General features: G+C 46.8%; 1 protein-coding gene across 39 annotated transcripts in view; it reads right to left on the minus strand.

Annotated features, from left to right (window-relative positions):
• The window catches only part of PLEKHA7 (pleckstrin homology domain containing A7), a 198,920-nt gene that overhangs the window by 45,565 nt on the left and 132,997 nt on the right, over positions 1–20,358 (minus strand). For all 39 annotated transcript variants that reach the window (XM_070491238.1, XM_070491246.1, XM_070491243.1 and 36 more), the window contains 2 exons: positions 19,383–19,483; positions 10,972–11,147 (listed from right to left, as the gene is read on the minus strand). In XM_070491238.1, the coding sequence (XP_070347339.1) occupies positions 10,972–11,147; positions 19,383–19,483 (277 nt within the window). The remainder of the gene's footprint in view (positions 1–10,971; positions 11,148–19,382; positions 19,484–20,358) is intronic.

Genomic DNA, 20,358 nt, shown 5'->3' on the forward strand with positions numbered 1-20,358 from the left:
TGTACTCCTTGGTAAAAAGTCCTGGCCTTGCTCCAACACTCCTTGATCTGGCCACGCCAGAGGGTTCTCTACTTCAACATGAGAGCATACAATGGAAATACTGCAGTATTTACAGCTCAGCACCAGCGCCCAGGTGTCCTCGCAACAACCTCAGAACCTCAGCTACCAATAATCAGCACAGATTCAGGGCAGAATCAACCCAGTCTGGGAGCTGGTTAGAATCTCAATATAAAGTGAAACTACAACCCCTAACACAGGGTCTGCTGCTTTGGCCTTAACTCAGGCATGGAGAACTGAGAAAAACAATCTCACTGTCCATGCACTTGTGCCTTTTCCACGAAAACCCAAAGCTTTTGAACAAAAGCTTCTTTGGACCTCCTTTTATCCATCCCTAGAGGACATCTTTCCCCCGACACCTGCCATCCCTTCTAGTAACAGTGTTTCAATTTCCATTTGGGGATCACCCTTCTTCCCTCTCAGTCCACATGGTTTGGGTGCTGCTGACTCTACTAGTCCCTGTCCAGCTGAGGCTCCAAAGTCTCGTGATTGGTTCAGGGGCTGACACATGAGTGTCATGCGTCCAAGCGGAGTTGGCTCTGGGACTTTGGTTGGAGCTGGTCTTGAGCTGCTGCAACTCTGTGGGAAGTAGCTATTTGAGAATGAAGCCAACACCAGGGAAAGCAGATGGAGAGAAACAGAATCCTAAAGACTTGGCCTGAGCTCCTAGATTTAGCCATACCTAAACCAGATATACCCCTGGACATCTTCATTGTGAACCAATAAATTCTCTTTCTCACTTAAGCTAGTTTCAGTTTGGTCTCCATCACTTACAGTGGAAGGAGTTCTACTATATCCTTATATAATGACATATTCAGTTGGTGATGTCTGAGGGCCCTTCCATTCCTAATATTCAGTGGATCTATGAGCTCCAGTAGCAGGAACATATGGAAAATATTCAGGGGTGTTTACTTTAAGAAAAAGCAATTCTTACTGTAAGTTTATAAAGGGACAATTCTCTTCCACAATGTACACATTATAGGTTTTAACTCTGTCTTTCCTTTTTTCCTTTAATCCTCCATAACCACGTCAGTATAAACCCAATCGGTAGCCTTCAAGTTGCCTCAGCTGGCTTTATCTTCTTCACTGTTTCTCAAATTCAGGAAACCACCCATGGGGGATGTGCTAAGGCTGCTGCCTAGAAGATTCAAGCTCTGCCTGCCCTCTGGGTCATACCCTGGCCAAGTCACCGAAGCTTTATAACCTGGTTCCTCCACCTGTGAGACCTAAATAACTGCACCTCCCTTTTAGTCCCACCCAGAGATAAACAGCACCTTGTCATAGAAGCCAGATAGTGAAGCAAATATGCCACCCACACGTATGACATTAGAAATGAAGGGAAAAGGGCTTCCTCGACTCCAGGACCCAAGGACTTAAGGCCAAAACATATTCTAGCTTTCTCCCTGTCTCCTTGAATTACCAACAATTTAACAAATGACTTCTCAAATCAGGAGACTTGTCACAAATAGATCTGCAATGCTCGATTTAGCACAATGGTGGGAAAGAATGAAGGACCCCTTGGCTGTCAACGACTGTTGACATTCAGAGAAGTCAGCTGTGCAGGGCGTGGATGTTTAGCTAAGATGACACAAGCCTTTTCTGAGCAGGTCATTACTGTCATGGTGATCACCTGGAATTAGTAACTGCTCAGAAATGCAGGAAATTCCTGACACTCGGAGACCATTTTGGCCATATGTGTCACTTTTCAAACATGATAAACCCAGACAGTGTAGTATTTAGAGCCAGTTGGACCTGAATTCAAGTGTTGGCTCCACCACATAAAAGCTGGGTGACCTTGGGCAAGTCTCTGACTTCTCTGGTCTCATCTGCAAAATGGGGACAAGAGCCCCTGAGTCTTCAGGTTGTTATGGGGATTAAAGGAGACAATGCACAGAAAGAGCCCAACACTGTGTCTGGCACACAGTATGTCCTCAAGTACAAATGCGTTGACTCCCAATATCTATTCTCTCCTCCTTTCTTGCTCCAATTTTTTCAAAGCAGCAGCATACCCAGCAATAAACTTACATTTCCCAACCTCCCTTGGAGTTAAGGGTGATGATGTGACATAGAGCTGGCCAATAAGATGAATACAGAAATTGCTGGGTGGGTCTTCCAGGAAAGTCTTTACTAACCTTTCCCTTCTTCCTGCCTGGAATTTAGACTCTATGCTGGATTGCAGGTGACAAAAAGGAGGATGAAAGCCACCTGCTGAAACCTGGGTAGAAACTGAGAAAGAGCCCAGGTCCCTGACAGCATCATGGAGCTACTATACCAGCCCGACCTCTGGATCCCCGTTATGTGAGAAAACTAAAACCCATTTGATTACGCCATCCTAAGTTGGGATGTTCTATTACAGCACCCAAGAGTAATCCCTGACACAAGGGGCCAAACTTATTATCAGCAGGGGTTGGGCCTCCCATTTTCAGCTCCTCACAGCAATGCTCTGTGTCTGCTTAGAGCAAATTCTCATTTTCCCTGCAAGTGGGAAAAGCACACATCTCAGACTGGGGATCCTTCTCTCTCATTCCTTTTCTTCACAAGATCTCAGAAGTTAACAGATCACACCAAGCAGGTGTGCACTCATGATTAATTTATTCTGCCTCCAAACCCTTTATCTCACCAGGAAATAAGGAATAATATTTCCCTCTAAACGCTACACACACACACCCCCCACACATTAAGTCTCATTCAAAGCCTCGGGTGGGAAGAGGAATGACAGCTTGTAGGGGCTTGGTTAGACCTTGGTCCTGTTGGTGGACCCTGCCCTTCTGTCGCAGTCCCACTGGAGGATCCCTCCCCACTCATCACACCTAAATAACCAAACCAGCAGCAAGAACAAGCAGCAGGCCACTGATCTTCTTGGAGAGTTTGGTCTGAGCTGGGTGACGTGGCAGAAGTCCTGCCCTGGGACACCAGCTCAGCCTGTGCTGACACAGTGCTGAGCACTGAGCACAGGCTCAGGAGCATGGTGGGCCAGAAAATGAGAACGCACCCTGGGTGCAGTCCATAGACTTGTACAAAAGGCTGAAGATAAAGAGGCCCTAAGGACCTTGGGAGCCCTAAGGCAGTTGTGCCCACTTGCATTAGTTCCTAGCATTTGAGGAAGAAAAGGAAGAAAGTGGCTGGAGAGCAATGGAGACAGGAGTCGGGTTCTTCTTTTCCCCAGAGTTAAATAGGGCGGTTCCCCTGGGAGGAGGGACACTATCTGCCACCTTTCACGCTCTGCTCTAAATGAACAATAGAGGGCCTGACAGTCCTGACAGCACACTGCCCAAGTCCCCAGGTTGTCCTTCTGCAGAGAAGAGCGAGGCTGAAGAAAAAATGAAATGCCAGCCTGCCAAACTGAGGTGCCTCTTGCCTCAGGGGAGTGGCTACTGGCAAAGACCCCTGTGAAGTTTTAAGGATTTAAGGCCAAACCAGACAAAGAAGAAAGGAAAGATGTTCAGTGGCTGCCAGGTCTCCTCCCTTTGTTCATCCCTGCAGAACTCTGCCCTCTCCCTCCTACCTGAGCTAGTCATGCTCAACCATCATAGCTCAGTCTGAGGCAGCCTGCAGCTCCAGCACACGCCAAGCTCACTCACTTTCCATCTCCCTGAGGCAGTCACAGCTCTGGGTCATCCATTTTTTGTGGACAATGCCTGGTTATTATAAGCATATGCTGGGGCCTAATGCGTGCCAAGAACTTGACATAGACCATCTGTAATCCCTACAACAATCCTGCAAGGTCAGTGGTGTCAAGCCCAGGTTGGTTGAGGGCACTCACGTGAGTATCAGATGATTTACAAATAAGTTATATCTACTGAAGGACAGGGACGATGGCAGCAAGAACCAGCACTGACTAAGCACTCACCAAATACAAAACCCTGAGCTAAGCACATTAAATAGGTCACCTTTTACAAACCCACAAGGCTAGAGTTACTATTATTCTTTCACTACAGGTAATGAAAGTGAAGCTCAGAGAGGTTAACCAACTTGCCTTGGATCATGCGACCAGTGACATAAGCAGGACTTGAACCCCCTCTGAGCTGATTCCAAAGCCCTGCACCTGGCTGAAAACATGCCTATAAATTATTTCTGCCCAGGGTCAACAGGCTTGTCCAACCTCAGGTGTTCCTGCAACACTTTCCCCTATGTGATCAGGGCCTGGAAGACCAAACATTTAGCTCTCTGAAGAGAGTGCAGATAGCCGGAAATGTACAGGCCATTTCTGAGCAGACTGACTCCCCCACGCCAATCCCACAGCAGTGCTCAGATGGCCCTCAGGCATCCCTGGTCCTTATTTGAACATCTGACAGGTAGAGGTTTTATAGCTGTTCTGTTAATTCATCCATCCACCCACCTGCCCAGCTAGCCAAACATCCATGCACTCTCCCATTGACTGAATGATTACCATGTGCCAGATGCTGTTGTCTTGTTCAAGGAGCTTACAGTCTAGCAGAGGTCACAATGAGAAAGCAGGCCAAACACTTTAATGTGAAAGTTCCATGCATAAGGAACGACAGTGTGCCACAAGCAGGAGCATCTAACACTCCGAGGGCCAAGGAAGGAGGAAATAACATCTAGGCTCAGACCTGAAGGATGTGCTGAAGGTGTCCTAAGGGTGGGGGCTGGGGGAGCAGAGGAGCAAGGCCCAGGGGATCCTGGCGCCTCATGAGATGACCTCTGCCTGCCTCCCAGGTCTCATCACAGCCTATTCTCCCCTGTTCTCTTTTATTCAGCCACGTTCCCCAGCCTTCCAATCAAGCTCATTCTTGCCTCATGGTGTTTGTGAGAGCCATTCCTTCTGCCTAGAACACGCTTCCTCCAGGTTTTGCACAGGTGACTTTCTTGTATCAATCAGGCCTCACCTCCACATCTTCCCCACAGAGGCCTTACCTGACCCCCCCCAAAAAAGGGGGTTACTCGTCAACCCCTAGTCCCTATCACATCACTCTATTTTACTGCCTTCATGCATAAACCAAGACAGAAAATTGTCTTGTTGATTTGTTTGCCTGTTTATGGTCTGTCTCCCTCACTCCCACCCAAGAATGCATGGGCCTCTGCCTCTCTCTCTGAACAATGCTGTGTTTCTCAGCATCTTTAACAGTGTCTGATGTACAACAGGCCCTCAACAAACATTTGTAGAATGAAAAACTAAATGGATGAACGCATGAATAAGTGCAGCCAATTCACAAAGGTCAGTATGGTTGGGGCATAGAGAATGGGAAAGAGCAAAAGTCTGCAGGCACCAGACCCATGCAGTGCTCAAAAGCCCTGCTAAGGAAATTGGCTTTCACACCAAAGGTGACTAGACTCTAAATGCCTTCAGTCCTAAGACAGGACTACAGCGACACCAGAGAAGTTTGGAAACAGAGAAGAGATAAGTTGTCTTCCAATGGGCCCTCCTATCTGAGTAGCCTGTCAGTTTTTTGAGTTGTAGAAGCAAGCTGACCTCCTCACTTACGTGCTTTAGCTTGTTAGAGGACAAGGTATCCTTCGACAAGAGAAAGAGAGCAGTGTAACGGGAGGAGTTGGGAAGACAGATTTCAAGGAGGCTGTAGGAAATCAAAAACCAGAGTCCAAAGTCTGGCAAGTGGAAGAACACGGAAATGGGGGAAGAAATTGAGAACAGGAGGAGGTAGAGAGCAGGCTCCAGCAGCAGTGCTCGGTGCCCCTTACGGTGTGTGGGGTGGGGGCGCAGGAACACTCGAATGAATGTCTCTCTAGGGACCCTGAGGCCTGTGTAGGAAACAAGAGGACAAAGGGAGGAGGTACAACGAGGCCGCCCCACTCTGCCCCTTGGTCAGAGGAATAACAGAGGAAGAGGCTGAAGAAGAGGGGTGTGAAGAGCAAGATGAGGAACAGTAAGGAAGGGAGCCTGGGTCTTGAACCACAACTCACACTGCTGGCAAGGGAGAGAGTGCAATCTGCTCACGGGAGACTCATCATCAGTGTGATCCAGAGGATTAAAGAGGAAACTGGAAGGGTGCAAAGAAGAAAGAGCCAATGATACTGCTAAGTCAAATCCTATGGAAGCTAGCATATCTGATATGGAGTATCTACTATGTCTCATTTATCATGCTAGGTAAGCAATTTATATATTCAATTTATTTAATACTTGTAACAACCCTATGAACTAAGAAAAACTGAGGTTTAAAAAGCATACCTAACTTGCACAAGTGACACAGCTGGAGCTGGGATTTGAACCCAGGTCTATCTGACTGTGGAGACTAAGCTCTGGGAGAAGATACCTAAGATATAAGAAACTGAAAGAGTAGGAAGTGAGGGGTGAATCAGCTGCCTGGATACCGGTTGTATGCATCTCCTTTATCCCAACAAGTCCATTCTCCTTCCTCTGCCCATGGCCCTAACATTTACTTGGACATCCACCCGACCTCACTCAGTCCCTGTGGTCTGGTTCTCAGAAGTGAAGCATGTATCCCAGGCCTGTGCCAATCGGCAAGTGCGTTCCCTGGCCACGGTACATGGTTTAAGGTATAAATGTGATATACACCTCTCTAAACAGAATGCATCCCATTCTTCTGGACAAGACTCTAGCTCTTTCTTGCTGGACTTTAATCTGGATGACATGAGTCTGGGGCTACTGTAGCTACCTTGCCACCAGATCCTAGATATGCCAGGGACCTCCACGTGGAGTTTAAGAATTAATCCAACCCAGAGGTGGGCAGAACCCAGAGCCTGAGAAAACGACTTGTCATGATACTGTCTGAGCCATGAACCCAGCTGTTTCTTTATGTTTTTTTTTTTGGAAGATTAGCTCTGAGCTAACATCTGCCGCCAATCCTCCTCTTTTTGCTGAAGAAGGCTGGCCCTGAGCTAACATCTGTGCCCATCTTCCTCTATTTTATATGTGGGACGCCTGCCACAGCATGGCTTGATAAGCGGTGCAAAGGTCCACACCTGGGATCTGAACTGGCAAACCCTGGGCCACTGAAGCAGAGTGCAAGCACTTAACCACTAGGCCACTGGGCTGACCCCTCCAGCTGTTTCTAAAGCAAGATCTATCCTGAACTTTTCAGTGGCATGAATCAATAAGTCCCCTCCTTTTTAAGGTAAATTTCTCTGTATTTTCTGTTATGTGCAATCAGGAGTCCTAATATGCCACATTCATAACGAAAGCATCTGCCTATAAGAAAGAATAGAAGCATTTGGGCGAGAATCATGGAGGGGAGAGAACGAAGCGCTACTATTGGGGCCACCCACGTAACAGAGATGGAGGTTTCGGATGCAGATCACCAAACCGGAGGAGAGAGAAGACTCAGTGCTGCCTGGTGAATAATTCCCGCCAACCAAACTTCTGAACACCTTATTCTGGAAAAACAGAACATTTAATAAGTCTGGATTTGCTTGGCTGACAATTTCATCTCTCAGAAAGTTAAGAGAAAATGCTATTCTGACTTTCTTCTGATTCAGAAGGTAGAACAATTTGTGTTTTTTTTAAAAAAAGGAAGGAACCTTGGGCAAACATGATTATGGGATTTTAAGAGTTTGGGGCCAGCCCATCGCCTAGTGGTTAAGTTTGCATGCTCTGCTTTGGCGGCCCAGGGTTTTGCAGGTTCAGATCCTGGGCATGGACATGGCACCACTCATCAGGCCATGCTGAGGCGGTTCCCACATGCCACAACTAGAAGGACCCACAACTAAAAATATACAACTATGTACTGGGGGGATTTGGGGAGAAAAAACAGAAACAAACAAACAAAAAAGAAGATTGGCAACAGTTGTTAACTCAGGTGCCAATCTTTAAAAAAAAACCCTTAATTAAAAAAAAAGTTTATAAGAGCATAATAAGAACAAATTTTTAAAGTTCAGAGAAAATCTAGGGATGAGACAATGGCCTGAGACCCCACAAGGGAAGGCAGCCCAATAACAAAGGATGGAGCCCTTCCAAGACCAAAATCTGACAGATAAAGTAAAAAATATCCAAATCTTGGCTAGCAAATTAATCCTGAATGGTTCAAGGCAGACATCATTTATCAATCGCAGCACTTTTTCCTGTTAAGCCCAATCTCCTTCTGAAGTTATCTCTGACCCAGTGGCCTACTCAGCCACGATGAATTAAGCAAAGTTGGGACACAAGAATGAACCCACTTGCCATTGCTGATCTAAAGAAACCAGTGTAACAGCACAGGGAGCTCTCAAAGCTCAAGTTATAAAAGAACATGCACAAGAAATGTAAGCTGGGGCACAAAATCAAGCACAAATCCTCAGTGGAATGGGCCTACATGAATGATAGCAAAAAGGGTGAAGTCTAGAAGGAGCCGAGGGTTGTTTATTTAATGCAAAGCAAAACAAAAATAAAGTTTCTATTTTTCTAATATTAAAATAAAGGAGGGAAGGGCTTTAAAAAACGTGAAATACAAGTGTCTCTGGTTGGGGAAGATGACAGCATAAATAAAGCTCAGTTTTCCAACTTCTGGATTTAATTCCATATCTTCATCAAAAGAATGATTCACCATGAAAAGGAGAACAACCTTGGTTAAGAGACCCAAAGTTCAAGATGGGGAAGACAATGGGAAAGGCCTAACCATCAGCACCCCAGGCCCCTACAGGAACTTGGAGACAGGCTCAAGGAACCTCCCGGGTTATCTCTGAGGAATCAAAGAGAACAGGGAAAATGCCAGATATTGGAGACTGGCAAACAGCATCCTGATTTTCAAAAGAGGAGAAAAACTGATTCCATTAACCACAAGACTGGAGAGCCTACCACTAACCTCTGCAAGAGGCTGAGCTACATTCTTAACCTGGCAGATTGCAGAGAACGTAGGAAGGGAAGCACCACGAAAGGCAAACAACTCAGTAGAAAAACGGGCAGAGGATGGAGACAGGCAATTCCCTGAAGAGGAAATACAAGTGGCCAGTAAACAAAAAGACCCCATCATTGTGGACATACACATTAAAATAACCAGATGCTGTTTATCTAAACAGTGGCTCAGCAGAAATTAAAAGGATTGATAACATCAACAGTTGGCAAAGATGTGGGGAAATGAGCACTCTCACTGATGGAATATACAGCTTTCTTTAAAGAGCAATTTGGTGGTATTGATTAAAACTAAAAAGGCATTGTATTTTGACCCAGCAATCTGAAAGACTCATATATGCAAAGGCTTGTAGAAAGTTTTTCATTACAGGACGATTTATAACAGTAAAAGATTAGAAAATAAAAAACTATCCAAGGTTTGGCACATGCTTAAATACATTATGGTACATCTACACTATGAAATACCATATAGCAAAAATAAAGTCAATCCATATACATTGGTATAGAATGATTTTCAAGATGTTATTATCCATGGTTTAAAAAAGCACAAAAGAAACCTCTGTGTTTACTAAGTGCATATATGTATATAAATGAACAGAAAATAGTTTAAAAGAATCCTCATTAGCCTGATAACAGAGATTACCCTGGGAACGTGATTAAGGAACTCTCTGTCTTTACTTTCTGCATTTTTTGTAATAAGAATTTCTTTACTGTATAATTAAATAAACATATTTTTAAAAGAATGAAAAAACAAGGACTAGGAAATGGTGAGCATTTCCACAGCACGTGCACTAGGAATGTCAAGCCCACCCCATGCTCTTCTCCTGGAATGATGAAGGGAATGACAAAGTCACTATGGACAGAGTGCCCACAGGCTAAAGGCACAGCCTTTCACGTCATCATCTTGGACACGATAGCAAAATTCAGGCTGGATGACAACGCTAGGAGGTCGAGCCGAACTTGACTGAATACCTGTAGTTAAGTGTTACTGATTCAGGGCCCATGTGGAAACTGCCAGGACAGTCTTTGTTCCTGTCCTGTCTTCAATCTCTTACTCGCTCACTTCACAGACATTTGAGAGCTTACCATGTGTCGGATGTTGTGCAGAAGATACAAGACAGTCCCTGCCTGAAGCCTAGGAAACTGAAAAGTAGACAGAAGGGAAAAAACAACGTGACGAATGCTTGACTGAAGTGGTATGGAAGCTCCAGAGGGTAGGGCCGGACCCCAATCTGGCCTCTTAAAGGAGGTCACTATCTATATCAAAAGTCAGCTCGCCTCAAAAAACAAAGCATGAAGCTAGGAAGTACCACTAATACCAAAAAATCACATACACACGAGATGGGAAAGGCTGACGAGCTAAAACACACCATTTGAAATTCAACTGCAATCACTGAAAATTCCTGCCTTTAGGTTGCTGGAGGATATCCTTTTGTTCTGAGGCCTCACTAAAAGACCACTGTCACAGAGGCTCCTGAGCAGAGCAAGGTGCCCAGACAGTGAAGAACAGGGCCCATGTGAGATGAGGACTGGCTAAAGGCACACCCTGACTTTTCTGGGGCTACCCTACCCTCTCCAAGCCCGACTCCACTCATATTCCTCCTCTGCTTTCTCTCAGGGAATCTCCCACAGCCAACAGACTCAGGAATCTCAAGATCCCTGAGTGTACCCTTGGTTTGCCCACTTGAGGGAAGAGGCAGCTGGAAGATAGGTCAGCCCCTGGGAACATGGTGTCACACTGTTCAGTCTGCAAGATCTTTCTTGCCTGTCCCCTCCGTCCTCCCCAATCTGGTGCCCCAAGGTTGTCCCTTCCACCAGCACAAGAGAAGAAAAACTGAGAAACACACACACCAGGTGCCAAGGCTGCATATCCCTGGCTGTCATTTCACCCTCAAGGCCTTCATGTTTCTCTGTTTAATGTGGACAGTGGACTGGATAACTTCTGGGGACCTTCCAGCTCAGACAGCCAACATATGTTAGCCATGAATGCATTCTCCTCCCAGAAGAATTCATTGTTAAAAAGGACTTCAAAAACAGGGCAATACTTAACACGAGTGAATGAATGGTGGAATGTGGGGCACCCAAGAGTTCTTATTTGGGTCCCCATCCTAGTGTAGGAGGTGCTCCGACAGAGACCCTCCATTGGGACTGACCTCTTCAGTGACGATCGAGACAGCACCTGTGCAGCCTGGTTCATGGCCCTGACCCACGCATTCATGTCCTCTTGGGTGTCGGCACTGAAGTAGTAGGTCCTCATGCCCGACTGCTCGGCTGGAGAGCCCCCCGTGGAGCTATTGTAGATGAGCGCTCGCATCCCCGTGTGCACGGCCTGTAAGCAAGAGACGGAAACCAAGGTCAGAGAAGTCAGCACGCATTCCACGTCCAGGAGCAAAAACAAGGAGCAACTCTGGCCAGGTTCTCCCCTCTTCCAGACTAAGAGCCCAGCACCACTCGGCTTGTTCCCACACCTGGATTCCCCTTTCCCAGTGCGGTCGGGCCCAGTGGTGGCTGTGTCTGCTCCACACAGCGGAAGCCCTGCAGCTATACCCCCTTCCCACTTCTCTCACTCTGTGTAGGGAGGGGCACACAGTCAAGGCATGTGAGAAAGACTTTAAAAAAACCCTCATTCCGTGGAAGCAGACTCTCGGGAATCCCTGTTTTGGTTCTTCTGAAGCACGCGATTACTGGAATTGAGTCAAAAATCAGCTGCAACAGCAGGTGGCTTGGTGCAGATATTTACTGTTCTTCCCTGCTTGGGCATGAAATGTGATGTGTGCCCATCAAAGACGCCGCGGCTCCGTCTCTCCAAAGCGGCACCAAGTCTGACAGAGCCAACATTTGACTGAAAATCCTTGCACACCCACTATGCGCCGGGAAGCCTCAAGGTGCTTTCACATGTGTCCTTGCCAAGAGCCTGTGAAGTAGTACTGGGAATGCCCACTGGAAAGCAACTGGGATGATTTGCAAACAAGAAGCAACACCAGTTTTTCCACTTGTGCTCTGATAAGCAGGGGCCTGCCTTTTAAACCTGCAAGGAAAAACCTCACCAAATCCACGTAGGAAGATGGTATAAAAAGAGGAAGATTTACTGAGTCCCTACTATGTGTCTCCTGGATACTTCCACACCTTTAACCTCATTTTAATCCAAACAGCCCGGAAAGGTAGGGATAGAATCTCTGTTTTACAGACGTGGAAAATGAAGGTCTGAGATGTTAAGTAACTTTCCCAGATTTCCACACCTGGTAAGAGGTTCTTTATGGCACTTACCATTACCTGGCATTACTTCTTTTACACACTTGTTTATCATCTGTCTCCTCTTTCTAGAACATAAACTCCATGAGAGCAGATTCTAGGTCTATTTTGTTCACTACTGTATCCCCAGAAATAGTGCCTGGCACATAGTAGGTGTTCAAGAAATATGTGTCAAATGAATGAAGAGTTGCAGCCAGGACTCACACCCAGGTCTGTCTGACTCTGAGCCCAAACTTCTCCATATGATGCTCCCAGGTCCTATCCACAAATGAGTGTGATTGTTCAGATCATTGGTCTGATCATCTGGATCCAGAATGAAAGGCAGACCTCATGAAGGACCAGTCAGAGACAATAGGAGAGAACCAATTAGAAGCCGGAAAATGACATGCTTCTAGAATCACTAATGGCGATGGACGAAACCTCTCAGATGAACTGTCAGCATTTATTTCTCCTCCCCACTGCTAACATCCAGGTCCAAAATGTATATTAAATATGGGCCTGCTTCTGACATTCACATACCCGAATCCAGCCAGCCAGGTGCCAAGGGAGTACAGGCAAACTTGGCCTGTAGCTACAGTGACCCAAGTAAACCTGATTTCCTTCCTTGCACGTATAAGGGGTCATCCACTGTCCCAGGAAGGATCCCTCCTATGTTAGCAAGGTGGAGATGCGGCAATAAGAACAGAAGGAGGAGAGGCTTGTGCATGTCTTACTGTGAATCAGCAGACATTCTTGGAAAAGTTCCTTGGATGATGACCCTATAAGATCTCTGATACCCTTCCCAGACTTTCTGCCCAGCCACAGAGGGTTCTGGGACATGCACTTGCCCCACCAGACACAAGGCCACTCACAAGTGTAGGGAGCCCCCAAGGGTATGAGAGAGCAGCTCCCTGCTGCACAAGAGTTCATGGAGCCAGCTTTGTCCAGGAAATCAACATGGGACACACTTCAAACACAGAGAGTTTCCATGTCTGTCTGAAAATGGGCTGTGGGAGTTAGATCCATCATTACAAAGGAGTTACACATGGTCAGAAACATAACCTCAGTCACTAATCAAACTGCCAGCACGTGCTGTACCCAGCTGCCCTTGGCTCTGAAGAAGAGGTTCCCAACTACATTCTGCCTGTGCTTGGGGATATTAGATGTACTAACTGTGAAGGCAAGAAGTACAGGGAGGTCCCTTTCCATCAGGCCAAGTGACCAAGTCCAACGCGCCCTGAACCTGAGGAAGATGCCAGAGCCAGGAAGTGAAGTCTTCTCCCACCTGCTCTAGTCTCACCTCAAAGATGCTCCCCTCCCCTCTGCTCCTGGCTTCCCAATTAACATAATCCTACCACGCAACTCTGCACGACTGAACAGAAACCAGGCTCTGCCCAAAGGAAACGAGTACGTGAACAAGGACAAGTTTACCTCAAAAACAGAACATCCCCAGGATACGACTGCTCTCCTGGCTCTTATGACTCAGGTCTTGATACGGAACTAGTGAAGGCAGCCAGAATGCTCACACCTCAAGCCCCCAGTGTCAGCCTTTGTAACAGAGACATCAAAGGTGAGGAAATACAGAAGCAATGAAAAAGCCAGGGCTCATCAACTGACTGCTTCATTCTCTAACTTATTCGTTCAACAACAATTTATCATTTGTTGAGTGTTTATGTAAAAGGCACTGAACTAGAAGTTGAAGGGACAGCCTTAAATAAGGTCAAGACAGTTTACAGCAAAGCAGAAGAGAAAGACCATGGACAAGTAACTACAATTGTAGTAAGTGTCACTGAGAAGTTCAGGATGCTGTGAGAGAGGGTAACAGGGGCACCTGGCCTCACCTGGAGAAGGGCGTACCTACAGAAATGACACTTCAGCTGCCTCCTACACAAAGCAGGCATTTTAGTAGGAGTAGCATAGAGGGGACATGTGGGACCCCAAGATGGACAAGAGGACAGAATGTTTCAAGGATGAGGCCAGCATGACAGGCACAGAGAAACAGAGGAGAGAACAGGATAAGATGAGGCCACTGGAGTTGGCAGGACCAGATCACTGGAGCCTTGTGGTCATGTTAGGGTTTTGTTTCATTTACAAGAGCAATGAGAAGCTACTAAAGGGTTTAAGCCGGGGGGTGATGTGTCCAGATTTTGTTTGGGAAAACCACCCTGGGTGCAGAATGGAGAAGAGGTTCGAGCTGGGCAGGGGCAGGTGAGGGGATAGGGGTCTGAAGGCCACTTCAGGAGTGCAGGTGGGAGACGGTGGTAGGGGCAGAGAAGGAGAGGAGTGGACGGAGGCTGGAGAGAACAAGCAGGGAGTATCAGGAGGACCCAGCGATGGACTGGATGGATGTTAGAGGTAAGGGAACAGGAATTGTCAAGGATAAAACTCTTGGGTTTATGACTCACACAGACAGTGGTGCTCATCAGTGGAGACTAAGAAAGGAACTCCTCATGTCCAAGCTTTGGTCTGCGAGCAGCTCAGTGAACTACGTGAGAACTCAGGCTCTTAGAATCACCCTGAGGTCCACGGCAGGCTCTGCCTCTTACCCCAGGGTAACCCTCGGCAAACTGCTCAACCTCCCCCGCCTCTGTTTCCTCATCTTTAAAGTGGACTATGGGTAACAAAAGCATTCACCTTGTAGGGCAAGGTGAGGATTAAATGAGATAATGCACATACCGTGCTTACAGCACAGCCTGTCATTTGTAAGTTCAAAAGATGTTAGTTGATGTTATTATAGGAGCAGTCACTTGAGTAACCTAACGTGGTCGACTGAATGAGCTTTCTAGAAACTTTAAAAGACTCTTCTCTGCCCTCTCTCTCATCACTAATTTATGACTAAACATGAACTACAAGTAAGCCTGAATCCATCATAACTTGGGAAGTGGAAGCAGCGTCACTGACCACAACTCCTGCTACAAAGGATCGCTCCACGTGGTCTCTCTGTTTGCAGAACAGGACTGGCCCAATCTACCCAGGCAGAACTAGCTGATGGGCTAGTTTCCATGGTGAAAGCTCTGAATGAATAAATCAACCATTCACAGTGCAGTGAGACAAGAGCTGTGGATGTACAGAAGAAGGGTACCTAACCTGTCTGGAAGACTCAGGGAAGGCTTCCCAGAGGAGGTGACTCCTGAGTAGAGACCTGAAGGACAATAAGAGTTGAGGGAAGGGCATTCTGGGCTGTGGCTGAAGCTCAAGCAAAGGCCTATGGGCAAGAAATGTCCTGGGGCCTTTAGGCAACCATACATGGCTAGAGGGAAAGTGTAAGATGGAAGTAGCTAAAAATGTGGCTGGAGAGAGAAGCTGCGGCCTTGTAACCCAAGACTGGGCTTTATCCTGTAGGCCATGGGGAGCCACTGAAGGGTTTATGGTGGGAGTACAACCTGAACAGATGTACAATTTAGGAAGAGTGTGGAGGATGGACTAGAGGCAACAGGAATTCGAAGGCCAAGGAAGTGATGCCAACACTTACAGGGCACTTCCTGTGTGTTAAGCACTGTTCTGGCAGTTAGCTAGTTACCCAGGGGAGGGATGACAGCAGCCAAGCCAGAAGAGGGACTGCAGCAGTGGCAAGAGGAGATGCATTTGAGATACACAGAGCACAGAATCAAAATGGGAGAGGAAAGGGCAACTCTCTCCTGTTCTCCTCTAATCCCCTAATAACCGGTCTGCTGATGCCAGCTCTAGAATATACCTCATGGAGCCAAGGACTCTCTCCTTTCTATTGTTGTATCCCCAGCATCTGCATCCTGCCAAGTAGAACCCCAGTGCGCAGTAAAAGTGTGTGAGTATCAATCAGTGAAACCCACGTCTCTTGGCTGACCTTCAGTCAGAATCTAGAGCAGGGGGTCTTAACCGTTCGGGGCCATAAACCCTCTGACAGTTTGGTGAGTCTTATGAACTCTTATCAGAATTTTTTTTTTTTTTAAGATTGGCACCTGAGCTAACGCCTGTTGCCTATCTTTTTCTTTTTCTTCTCCCTAGCCCCCCAGTACATAGTTGTCTATTCCAGTTGCAAGTCCTTCTGGTTGTGCTACGTGGGATGCCACCTCAGCATGGCCTGATAAGCGATGCCATGTCTGTGCCCAGGAACCGAACTGGCGAAACCCTGGGCCACGAAAGCGGAGTGCATAAACTTAACTGGGCATGGGTCCGGCCCCTCAGAATGCTTTTAAGTGTGCAAATAAATATATTACATTGAAATATAGTTATCAAAATATTTTGGAATGTTGTGATACAGGGATAAATGTGCTTCTTTAATAAGGCATTATACAGCAAATGCGGTGGTAACTACTGTAATTTCAAAGTGGTGATGAGCCTAAATGATATTTCAAGATAGTTATACCAACTCTGATGTGACATAAAGGTCTCTCTGGTTTCTACTGGTGACCAGCACACAGGTGCTGCTGATACCTGTTGTTTCCTGCTTCTTAATCAAAGAAAATGTTCTCAGTTAAAAAAGGAAAGATGTGATTTATCCACTGACATTTGGGGGTCTGCAGACCTCAGGTCAGGAACACTTGAGAGGGAAAACGGCTCACAGGAGGCAGCAACAGCTTCTTCCCCACTGAAGATCCCTGGACCCTCGGCTGCGTGGGGATGTTTTCTGCTCCAGATCCTGGATCTGAGGGGCCAAGCTTGCCCAGAGGTGACCAATAGGCTGGGGGTGGCTGTGCATCCAACAGGAGCTCTTTGGGGAGGCCAAAAGTGAGCCAGCAGAGCACGAAACCCTGCTGGTCAGGGCAGGGCAGAATGCATCCTAGAGGCACCGAGAGCCTTGCTTGGCTCATCCTGCAGAACTGGCTGTGCCTCAGGGTCTATCTAGCACCCAGCCTCCCTGGTAATGCATAGGGGTGGCCAGGCTGCAGGCACAGTTGGAAAAGAAAGAATGAGGAGACCTAGCTATATCTAGCAATACAGATACTCTGAACAATCTCAGGTAAGGTGCCCTAGTGACAGTCAGACACTTTTGGCTCTGGAAACAGAGAAGAACTGACATCAGAGGCAGGCATGAGGCCCAGGACACAAAACACTGCTTCCTCAGTTTGCTCAAGAACATGGATCCTGAACTGCCCAAAGGGCCCACTCTTACCACTAAAAAGAATGCTGCTGCAACCCAAAAAGAAAGGGAAGTCTTTCACACCCAGGAAAGGACAGCCCCTTCTAGAGAACCAGCTGAACACCACCAGATCTGTCTGCAGCAGCTTTTCTCTGCTCCCAGACCCTGAGGATTCCCCTAAAGAGCCCCCAATGCATGCCTTTTGTCTCCTAGACAAAAGATTTAGGGAACGCTCTTGGTGAAGCCTTTCTAAGAAAAATTTTTTTAAAAAAGGAAAGCATCTACGACACATAAAAGATGTTTTCCTAGAATCTATTTTCACACCTCCCAAAGAAGTATCAAGATGAAGTATATATAGCTATGATCAGTTACTTTGAGGATATTCTAAATGCTGTCCCAAAAAATCACACACGACATCGTTAACCCAATCGTTTGCCCAGTAGCAATGCTTAACCCTAGAAAGGAAGGTTTTGTGAAGAAGACTTTCAGGCTGCGAAAGACCAGTCTGAAACCATTGAACAAAATGTTTTCAGAGCCAGCAATAAGCAGGAGAGGCTCGTGAGCTATTAAGCAGAAAATGATAGCAATCAACATTAATTCAAACCACCTCCTGTAATACACAGGAGGTGACCAAAACAAGACGTGGAAGAAAAGCAGAGGAAGAGAAAGAAACTGTCCTCCCTCCCTGTACTGCAATTGAAAGAAGACAGAGTTCAGGGTGGAGTTCTGTCTCCATCATCTTCCAGCTCCCTGACTTTGGGCAAGTTTCTTAAGCTCTCTGATCCTTGTTTTCCTAATCCATAAAGTGAGGCTAATAATACTGACCTCACAGGCACCTCACAAGCATTAAATGAGGTAACACAGATAGAAGTACTTCTCAAATCACAAAAGGTCTTATAGCTATAAGACAATCCTATATCACACAACATGACGTGGGGGAGGATCCCAAAATCTTCAACCCAAAGCAAGTCTGGAGTCACTGGGGACAGTGACAGTCGAGAGAAAGAGAAGTACAGCTCAAACCTGTCGATTAACAAAGCTGAAGAACCAGCTCAGGAAGGAAAGGCAGGAGGAAGATGACACTGACTTTCCCAGCACCACCACCACAAGGGACTCCAGATCAAGACACGGATGCAGACCATGTTTCCTGATGCTGTGGACACTGCATACCAATGCTTTTCTTTAACCCTTCCAGAGAACGGTGGGTGTCTTATCTTGTGCTTTTCCATGGTCCTTTAACTATCTATGATGGGAGAACTTGACTTCTGTTCAACCTCTGCTTTGGTACCTACTGTCTAGTACTCATCTTGTACTCCCAACATGGGAAAAGCCAAGCTACATGAATAGTGGGGGAAGGAGCCCTTACCCCAGCTTGAAATGCATGTCACTGTCTCGTATCCTGAGCAGCATGAGAGGGTGCTTCTCCATGGCTACTGGCACCAAGGGCCACTTGTTTCAGTGCTCTCTGAGACTTCCACTCCAAATGCCAGCAAAGTGCACCTTCAACCCAACCCATCCTCACCATCCCTAGGGGACCCACGAAACAGTAGCAGTGAAGAAAATGTGTGGAGGCCACCAAAGGAGATGGCCTCAGGATTCCCCAAGTATGGGCCTGACCGCTGCCTTCCCAGAGCCTCCACACCAGCTTCAAAGATGCCAGAGGGTGTCAAAGGACTGCCATCATTATCACGCCCACTCACTCAAATGGCACAGTGACCAACGAAGTAAAAAAGGGGTTTTACTGGTGAAGGGATTTCCCTGGGAATTTTCAATGATCCAGAAGATAAACCAAATTTTATTCTAATTGCTTTTCAACAAGACAAGGCAAGTGGACAAACCTGAAAACCTCTTCAACACGCAGGCCCCTAACCCTCAAAGTAAGTTTTCACGCTATAATTGATATAAGTCTCTTATGAGGGACCATCGTTTGCACTAAGTGGTTGGATACTAGTTAGACTGGCTGATGGCAGTGATAAGACAGCAGGAGAAGGGCTGTGTCCGACATGTAATCACAGGGCTAGCAGAGATAGGTAAGGGGGGTCTAAATACTTCAGCAAGGCTAGGGGACTCAAAAGCTCAGAGACGAATGGGAAGTACTTGTGATGTGACACAATTCTTGTTTAAAGAAATCTATAAATTTGTTAAAATGAGCCTGAAACACTTTAGCTTCTTAACGTCTCCCTCCCCACAAAAACAATTGCTTTTCTGAAGCCACTTCTGGGAAAACACAGTTTCTTAGGATGGGATTGCTACACTAGAGGAGAGGGGCAGTACCTTAAAGGAATACTTGCGACTTATGCGATCCTCAGGGGCCACGGGCGAGATCACGTAGCTGGGCAGAGGGATGCTCCCAAGGACCACTTCTTCTCGGCTGTCTTTGAATGGAAAAACACATCAGAGGAGCCTTCTGTGGCACCCTCCTTGGGCTGGTCCATCCCACTGCCCTAGTTCAGGACTCCTTCTCTCTCCCCAGGATTACTGCAATCACTGATCGGCCATTCAGCTAATGCTGGAACCACACAGGTGAATGAGACAGGGCCCTCTCCCTGAGGGTGGAGACAGGCATGTAAACAGGCTCAACTCAGCTGCTAACTCCCGGAATACAACAGTATACCAAGTGCTGCGGGAACACAGAGGCAGGAGTGGCACACAGTCTGGGGAAGTTGAGAAGGCTTCAGAAGGGGAGATCTAAAGTGTTTTAATGGATGGGGAAGGGCATTCTGAGTGGAGCAAACCTCACAGGTAAAGTTACAGCCTGTGTGAAATATCCTACCTTCTACATCCATTTTTTTCCTCCTCCAAACCATCTTCATTACCAGAGGTAACTTCCTAACAACAGAGTTGGTCCTGTCGCTCTCCAACCAAAGGCACTTGCTGACTGCCCACTAGATACAGAACGAACCCCAACTTCCTCTGCGTGGTGTCACAGCCCTTTCAAACTCTGGCCCTTACCCACCTCCTGAGCCTTATCTCCTAGGACATCCTCCATGCAAGACTCACTCTGGCTTCGCAGGTCTGTCATTCCGTTTACTTCTGCTTCCAGAACTTTACTCGTTGTTTTCTCTGCCTGTAATGCCTATCTCCCCCATACACACAGGCAAAGTTCTACTCATCCTTATAAGCCCAACTCAAATCCCATCTCTTCTAAGAAGCCTCCCCAGATTTTCCAATACAGAATTAACTTCTTGCTCCCATGAACTGCCTAAACACTTTGGACGTCTTAAAGCATCTATCACAGCCTAGTTCTTGC

Source organism: Equus asinus, chromosome 20 (assembly GCF_041296235.1).
Source record: "Equus asinus isolate D_3611 breed Donkey chromosome 20, EquAss-T2T_v2, whole genome shotgun sequence".
In the NCBI taxonomy this organism is placed as follows: domain Eukaryota; kingdom Metazoa; phylum Chordata; class Mammalia; order Perissodactyla; family Equidae; genus Equus; species Equus asinus.